At 41.2% G+C, this 8,618-nt stretch overlaps 1 protein-coding gene across 1 annotated transcript; it reads right to left on the reverse strand.

Moving 5' to 3' along the window:
• Nucleotides 1–1,369: 1,369 nt before the first annotated feature.
• Nucleotides 1,370–8,543, reverse strand: DNAJA1 (DnaJ (Hsp40) homolog, subfamily A, member 1). The gene is made up of 7 exons (XM_009582386.1): nucleotides 8,363–8,543; nucleotides 7,066–7,170; nucleotides 6,738–6,965; nucleotides 5,216–5,330; nucleotides 3,126–3,241; nucleotides 2,464–2,564; nucleotides 1,370–1,741 (listed from the first exon to the last, which is right to left on the reverse strand). The coding sequence occupies exons 1-7, from the start codon at nucleotides 8,418–8,420 to the stop codon at nucleotides 1,523–1,525; spliced, it is 942 nt and encodes a 313-aa protein (XP_009580681.1). The 5' UTR covers nucleotides 8,421–8,543; the 3' UTR covers nucleotides 1,370–1,522.
• Between the last annotated feature and the right edge of the window lie 75 nt (nucleotides 8,544–8,618).

The following is an 8,618-nucleotide window of genomic DNA, read 5'->3' on the forward strand; positions in this document are numbered from 1 at the left end:
AAAAAAAAAAAGTAGGTGAAACACACAGGTGGTCAGTATTCTGTAGGTACCTGAAAGGGAACTACAGGTAAGGTACAAAACCCATGGTACCAGGTGCCTTTACAAAATGAAACCCGTAACACTTAGAAGAGCTAGAGATGTTTGCTAAGACTAACAGTTTCCAGATATTAAAGTTAGAATATGCATTCTGTCATGTAGCAGCTATTTCCAGGAAGAAAAACCAAGTTCTCTTCATGCCACTTTTGCTTCAAAGCAGTATGAAAAGCGTAAGCTCTGTCCCAAGCCAGATGGTAGAACAAGACTAAACTACCCCACTAGAGGTTAAATCCGGACCTGTCTTCTCAGCGTATTTTCTGAAAGAAGTTTTTTGCTAAGACTTTTCTGTGAATAACTGCCTAAAAAGAAGGGGGTGGTGCCTGTAAACCAACATCTGGTCTAAGAAAAGAGGCAATGAACAATTTTGTAATTATATTGGAAATGCTTAATCTACAATAATTAGAACATTCATACAGAATTTTCAAGAGTCAGCTTAAAATAATGCACACAATACATTAATTTCAGAACATCCTAGATGCATCAGTTGGTTGTATTCACTGACAGCAAGTTTCTCTCCTCTGCAGGTTCACATACATCCACCAACAGTGCTCGTACTGCTTTCCATGACACACCATTGAGGGTTATCTGATTTCAGTAATCAAGGTGGAAGTCAACCTTCACATGCCAGCAGGCTGACAGATTCCAAACCGCATGTATGCTGATAAAGCCTGGAGGATTTTACTCATGCACGGTAGCAAAGGAAGCTCCTGCAGCAGCCAAGCAACCACTGGCTCTATACGCAGTATGGCGCAGGACGGCAGCCAAACAGTAGTCGGCGATGAACCAAAGCAAGCTTCACATCTAGCTCCAGGGTCAGGACCAAAGCTGACAGAGGAAGGGACTATTTGACCTTAAGTGCAATAGCTTCAGAGAGCTTGTGGATCACATGACTTTAATGGGCCTGTGAAGATTGACCACATCCTTGTCAGCATCACTATTATGAGGTTGCATTAGAGCCAGTCCCTATTTAGCAAACACCAGTACAAGCCCAAAACACTAACATGTTATCCTAACTGGTACAAAAACTTAACTATATCTTACCATGAATTGTAAGTACTTGTGCATACTTTATTAACAGAGTATAAGATCTAGAATTCCTAAAAAGACCACCACAGAATCTTAGTTAAAGCCTGGGCAATTGCACACATACAGGAATTACAAGGCTTAGAATAAAATACAAGCAGGTAAGGGAGTTTTCTTGACCAAGAGGCAGGGGTGAAGTGCAATCAACTTCATTTGAGTTGCATCCTGGAGCTTTATACAAATTGCAAAGTCAGTTTAATTACTTAGTTTATTTCTTTATGCTTTTAGAAACAACTATGGCTGGATAGAACAAATAGCAGGAAGTGAGGGTGAACTGCTTGTAGTCCTTCACTCATCCACTAATGCATACAAAACAAGCATCACAAGTTATTCACTGGCCCATTTACGATGTCTGACATTGAACACCACCTCTAGGGTGATGCTCATCATCTTCATAGACTTCTCCATTATAGTGGTGTTTTCTTTTTTGAGATGGATCAAAGTCCACTAAATCCACTTGTTCCATTTCCTCAGTTTCTTCTATTTCCTGCCTTGTAGGTAGCAGTTTTTCAAGTAAAGACAGCTTATCTGAGGAGAGGAAGCCACTCTCTGGGAAGTTCACCTGAAATCATCAAGAACTGGGGTTACTCAAGTCTGCCTGAATTGGCCTTTTTCCATCCCACTACAGGTCAAACATCTGCCAAAGTCAGCTCTATCATAACATATGACTTAAACCCAGTGCTTAAAAAAGAAATAATCTAAGTCACTAGGCTATTTTTTAGTGCCTGCAAGAAGTTAGCTGCTAACTCTGGCAACTTAACCAAGTCTTATCCAACATTTCTTCTGCCTCAGGCTGCCCTCTGGAATCACCCTAGAAGCAAAGTACAGTATATAACATTAGAGATATGGTTGAATCTCCTTGAAAATTGTAGCAGACAGAGCCTGCTGCCACAGCTCCCAGCATTAGCTTCTCTCCAGAGAAGAAATCAGCATCTTCCAGTCTACTCCTTTGCTCCAGCACAGGGAAAGTTACTAATCCATCCTTGCTACAGGATGATAGAAACTAAAGAATGTGTGAAGCAAATGGAAATTCACAAGGTATCTGAAGAAATTCTTCTGGTACTTAACATACTTTCAGCACAGAGTGTTCCAGAAGTTTTCTCTTTGTTCTGAACTGTAATTCTGTTTGATGAATTACATGTCTTCACCATTGTCAAAAACAAATACCAAACCAAGACATGTGATAATTGGTATCTTTTCTTGATTGGGGTAATGCTTAAAGGTTAAACTTTGGATGGATATTCAATGCTGAACTGTGCCATGCAGGTAAGTTGATCCACTTACCCTGAATTCTATGATCAGACGTCCTTTTTCATATGGTCTGCGATAAATTGGCATACCTTCATTCAACACACACTTAATAGCCCCATGCTTGACAACCTGGCCTAAAAAAAAAGAAAAAAAAAAAAGGAAGGGATCCATACAGGCAACAGAAGCAGCTTTAGTTTTAACTCCCTTCAATATTTATGTAACCTTCTACAGTGTGGTTAGACAGCTACACCAATATGTAGTAGTCTAATAGGGACTTACTGCCTGGTAACTTCTGAGTGGGAAATCAGGCTGACGTCTACATTACATTGTTGTAACCTTGTTATGCTTCCCAAAGGAAGCATACTTACAAATTTATTAAGTGCTCCATCAGTTCCAAGGCTGAAAAAGTGGTTTTCAGAGACCCACGGCCTTCAATTCTCATGAGGTATCCTCAGGATACAAGTATGTCCATGAGGTAAGGTCTGTTACTATATCACGCAAAGAGAAAGTTACTGCTGACTGCTATCCAAAAACCCTTTTTTCTTTCAAGATTTGTACTGCAAAGACTAGGAAAAAAAGCTTGATACCAGCACACATCCCTTGTACATCAAGATGGGATGTTTCTGTTCCTTTAAATTTCCAGCTTACATTCACCGTATGCTTGGACTTCTAGCAGAAAGCAAACCAACACTTACCAGGATGGGAGGTAATAATAATAGTTCTATTATCCAGCGTTGTGATAGGCTTTTGAAAGCCACATAGTGCTTCAACCAGTTGAATATCCATAGACATAAGAAGGTCTTCATCTCGTCTAAGGCAGAACCAATCAAAAACAGTCACAGAGAGGGAAAAGCAGTAAAAGGATCATACCCAAGCTCAGTATTTAACTTGGCAAGCACAATAAAGCTGTAATTTTAATAGAAGTCCAGGCAATTGTATAAAGAATACTGAATATTGATGCAGCACCTCAAGCCAGCACTTAAAGGAATGATACCCACGCTGAGAACCATTACTGATGAAAGTGTAGAAGTGTTTATTGAAAAGAAAGAAATACAACAAGGCTCCCTTGCATCCAGTTTCACTCCACCGTTCCTTCCCAGTTCTAGAAAAAAAGGTATCTCTCAGCCTCCTGAACACTGCAACTGGGACAATTAATCCCTTCCTTTATGTAGATTAATACCTTAAGTGCATCAGCTAGCTCTACATTATCCTGTTACACTCGCTTTCTGAAGATCTGGTACTAGGGAAGTTTGAACAAGTGATGGTCACCCTGGCTTATGATGAAAGTACCTTCTAGAAAGCACCGAGAAGTATCTGGAAGATATAATGTAATTGTTTTAATTGCCTCTTCTGACTTCAGTAGGGCAGTGCTAGTGATGTCTGCAAGCACTGCATGTTCAAGGGCTACAAAATCCCCCAGCCTACTCGAAGAACAAAGCTATTTCACTCACTATTTTAAAGGTCTCTGGAAGCAGACTTGCCTGAAAAGTTAATTTTAGACTCTGATGGAAGATGGGGAACATTCCACTTGTCCCAGAGCAGCATGACCTCAGCATAACCCCACAAGACCAGTAATATCAAGGATTATCTAAGGACATTAGAACTGAAGGCAGTGGGCAGAAAGATGGACAAAAATAAGCCAGCAGAGTTGTGACTTCAAGTCCCAGGTAACTGTGCAAACAGTTTGGCCCAGACTGTCCCTTTGGCATAGCCGATTCAGTATCTGGTTTCACTGGGAGAAAAATCAGCTGAGTAAGCTTATCCAAAGCAAACAGAACTGATTCTTAACCTGTGAGCTCAGTGTTCTTTGGCATAGAACTCTGGCACCAGCTTCCAGAGCTCAGCACCATACAGGACAGTCAGGCAGACCTGCTGCAGGTTTCCCAAGAACCTTTGACTCACTGTTCCTATTTACAAGTACAATGTCAGTGGTTGGTGCTGAGACAACTACTTCTCTAAATCCATGGATTCATTCCCTTGTTACTGCTCTGAACAGAAGCAGTGAGACACCAAGTGCAACACATTTCTGCGAGATGACTAGTGTTGCTTTTAATTGGACCAAAATGTACTGGACAGACTCATTCCACAAACAGTAACTTGCAACACCAAGCAGTACTGACTGGGTACACAAAATACTTGAGACATGGTCCATGCTGCTTGAGTCACTTTTGCTTTCACAAGAAAGGACAGGACTGATTACCCTGCCTGCTGCACTCAGGCAGGAAATGAAGTGTGAGAAATCACCTTTGGTCAGAAGGATGCGTGCTGTATTCAGTAAGTTTCTCGTAAGTAAGATCCCTCAGGAAAAGTGAATGCACTAGAAGCTTTCTGTGCCTTCAAGCCAAGTGGGCAATGCACAGCTGCCTACACTATATGGTAATTTTCTGAGGTAAGTGATGGAATGCTATCCTAGAAAGAGCAAGGAAATAATCACAAATATTCACATCTATTAAACAAAATCTCAGTATTTGAAGAGTTCTTAAAATTCAAGATTTGTAAACTCTTAGTAACTGTACCTGGTTTTGTTTGCCTTCCATCCCCTTCCACTGCCAACATTCACATAAGAATATCTCATGCTACTAAAACACAAGTGGCTGTGACTAGTTGTACCAGGATTCCTGCACACCTCAGTGCTCCTTTGGCCAACCAAGCAAACTCACAGGTGAGTTCTAGCCACATGATCCTATCTACTGATATTTCCAGCAGATAAAAGGTGAGTGGTGACCAAGGAAGCATATGGACAAGCATCTCAGGAGTTAACACAAAGGACTTCCAGAGTTTTTACCTTGTAAATACAGAGTGGTCTTTTTGATCCAAGACAATAATAATGTCCCCTGGCTCTAGTCCTGGCTCTTGGTCCCCTTCACCATGGAATGTTATTTTCTGACCATCCTTCATTCCTATTGCAGAAAACAAACAAACAAAAATTATTCATCTTTTTAAGTGAAAAGCAGCAATAAGAAATATTTTTATAGGCACAAGCTGGTACCAGGAGATCTCTGGATCTTTAAACTGGAACATCAGGACCTTCCCTTGAAGCACTCATAATTTTTTTTTTCAATCCACTCACATGTCCAACAGATTTTAGTGGTGCCAACCTGAACTATGTCTCAAGATCATTAAGCTTAATTGTAGTGCAAAACAGCCACCTGCCAAGATAAAGTCCTTAAGGGAAACACTATCAAAAAAATGAAAAAGGTTTCATTATATGCACAAGTACTAAAAAGAAAATAGAAACATTGAGACCAAGTGACCAATCAGCTTCTTCAGTTTTATAAATATATGTGGCAGAGCTGCTTATGAAACATGATCTCAGTGCCTGAGTGCAAGAAGCTGAATGCAAGAAGCACTCTCCCTAGGACTGTAATCTTCATGTAAGAGACCCACAGAAGTCTCTCTACCATAAATTCTAGCTGCCTCGTGCTAGCTCACAGTCTGTTTTTCCTATACGGAAGGGAAAAGAAACTCTTCTCACTGATTTCCCTGTTTAAAATGTCAGTAATATACCCCTACTAGCCCTCATATTTAATGTTAATGTAGGATTTTCCCTGCTAAAAACAAATCCAGGCATTGCATAAGGTGTGCTTACACATACAGCAGTTGCAGGTGATAATCAGGCGCAAGTCTGTAGAAGTCATGCGCTTGTCAGCTTGCTCTATCTTACAAGCTGCACTACTCCAGAGACTTCTCCCACCAGCTTTTGAGCAGCCTCCTCAACAAAGATGCATTTGTCACTCAACACTGTCGCGCTCTCCCATCACTGTGAGGGTTTGTGTATTGCATTTGCATTTTGCCAGGGAAAACTGTCAGGGTTGCGTAGCAAACAGAGTTCTAAGCATGAGAGGCTTAGCACTGTCTCTGCACCCTATATACTACTACTATAGCAGACCTGGTTCCCCTTCACACTGAAACACAGTAGAAGTGATCGGAGTCTGCAGGGTTTCGCTACAGGCAGGGGAAACTCATTAGGCAAGCTGATCCAACAAGTGATGAGTCTTATTTTAATCAGTTCAGCTACCTGATCAAGATTCATGCTTATGGGTTGCTCAAAAATAATTCACTGCTTACAATACTGCAGGTTTCAGAATTCATTCTTAGTTATGTGCACAGGTGTTAGATGCAAAGATAGAAGTAATCCACCTTCCCTAAAAACAAGTCTCCAACTTTTTAAAGGCAGCAACAGGTAATTTTACTGTACATGTATTCAGCAGTGTTACTCACCAAATCAACTCCGTGCATTTGCTAAAGCTTTGCAAAGTCAGTCAGTACATCCAAGTTCAATACTCCATCTTAGTAAGACACCTCACCTTTGTCAATGTGAACTTCTAGTATCTTCTTCTCTCTAACAATTTTTCTGCCAGTGCAGCTCTTACACCGGTCCTTGGGGCTGATACGCTCCCCGTGCCCCTGACACTCCATACACACGGACTGGATTTGTTGCACCATTCCTGGCCCAATCTGGTGAATTCTGATCTGCATGCCTGTTCCTCTGCAATTAGGACAGCATTCTACCGCACCTTTCTTACCACCACGACCTGAGGAGAATGAAAATTGGAGACACATGGTTACACACTGCCAGTAAAAACCCCAAAAGCTTTAGAAGCAACTTGTGTTGAGTTGCGATTTCACAGTTACCTTCACATTTGTCACAGATAACATTCTTCTGCAGTGCAAGTTTCCTCGTTGCACCATTGTACATATCTTCTAAACTTACTGACAACTGATGGACCACATTTTTGCCTGTAGAAGAAAATGGATATTTACTCAAGTTTAAAAGCTTGGTCTCCAAGTAACAGTAAACTTCCCACGTCACCATGCTCAAGTAATGATAAGCCAAGTCTATGATCTTTACATTCTGTTTTAATATAGGTTTATCTTGTTTTGCTGGTAGTAGTCAACAGTCCCTTCCTACCTGATGTCAAGTTAGGTAACAATTCTAATGGCTTTGTCATTAATGCTTCTCTATTACAATAAGAGAGAGACTCTTCTGTGAAAGCACAAACAACAGAAAGAAAATATGTAGAACCTTAGACATTTAAGTTTTATAGTGCAGGACTTCAGTTTTAACAAAGTGACTGAACATGCCTCCTACAAGGAAGTGGGAGACGCTGTCTAGAGTCAGCAAAGTACTTTCTTCCTCTCACCAGACAACTTTCTGTAAACTGAATTGAGTAATTAAATTTTTACACTCAGGAATTAATTAGAACTTTAGCTACCGCAGGCTTAATTTTGTGAAGGATACCAAGTTCTGGCTTACTAGGTATACTTTGATACAACACTGTTACATTTCAATACAAACCCTTTTTTCTTCCCTTTATCACCAGTTCTACACTAAGAAGTGATGGGGTCAGCACTACTCTTAACCAGTTTAAATAACACTAGAGTCTTTCACAGTGTGATTAATCTGGACTTTAATTTCCGAGCAGCGTTTTATTGCAGCTTCAACTTAACTCCACTGAACAGCACAGGAAAAGAGAAAGGTTTCCCAGACTGAATTTGATTTGGTTAACTTATTTAGATATCGTTACTTGCAATTAAAGACCAAATTCACATTTAGACACTACACTTATGGTAGCTCAGTTAAAAAATCTTTTTAAGGTACGTTACTACTCCGTTTCCTATACAACCTACTAGCAGCTGGGCTCACGCTCAGCTAAAGACTTTCCAAACACGAAATCTGGTTAGCTATTAACATGAGACAATGCACGAAAGACCAAACTACCACTGTATGAAGCCAATGACCTCCCTTGCTCGCTTCAGGTGTTAAGGGCTAGAGACAATGTTTTCTCCGATTTTGAGATCAAGCCTGTAACTTCATTTTAACGCTACTTGAAGTCTTACATCTACAGTATTCTCCTCAGAGACTTTGATCCCGTCTACCACAGCGATCATGCTGTAAAGTCTGGGGAAGTGTGGAAAGAAGGCACGTTACCTCGTCTCTCTCTCTGCATCCTCCCGCCGCCGCCAAAGAACATATCGAATATGTCCATGGGTGATCCGAAGCCACCGCCAGAACCACCCTCTTTGATGGCCTGCTCGCCTCCTTTGTCATACAAGTCCCTCTTCTTTGGGTCCGACAGTACTTCGTAAGCTTGGGAAATCTGCTTAAACTGTGAGAGACACACATCGTGCCTCAGACACCCGGGCCTTGAAACCCCAAGCGGCACCCCGGCGGGGCCCCCGGCCCC

This window comes from Fulmarus glacialis, unplaced genomic scaffold, assembly GCF_000690835.1.
Source record: "Fulmarus glacialis isolate BGI_N327 unplaced genomic scaffold, ASM69083v1 scaffold12187, whole genome shotgun sequence".
NCBI classification, from domain to species: domain Eukaryota; kingdom Metazoa; phylum Chordata; class Aves; order Procellariiformes; family Procellariidae; genus Fulmarus; species Fulmarus glacialis.

What these genes read in the sequence shown, in the direction of transcription:
- DNAJA1 (XM_009582386.1), bottom strand. Translation starts at nt 8,420, where the DNA reads ATGGACATATTCGATATGTTCTTTGGCGGCGGCGGGAGGATGCAGAGA. An exon ending in GACCACTCTGTATTTACAAG is followed by an intron (nt 3,242 to 5,215) that starts GTAAAAACTCTG and finishes GTTCTGCCTTAG; the next exon opens with ACGAGATGAAGACCTTCTTA. An exon ending in TATTATTACCTCCCATCCTG is followed by an intron (nt 2,565 to 3,125) that starts GTAAGTGTTGGT and finishes CTTTTTTTTTAG; the next exon opens with GCCAGGTTGTCAAGCATGGG.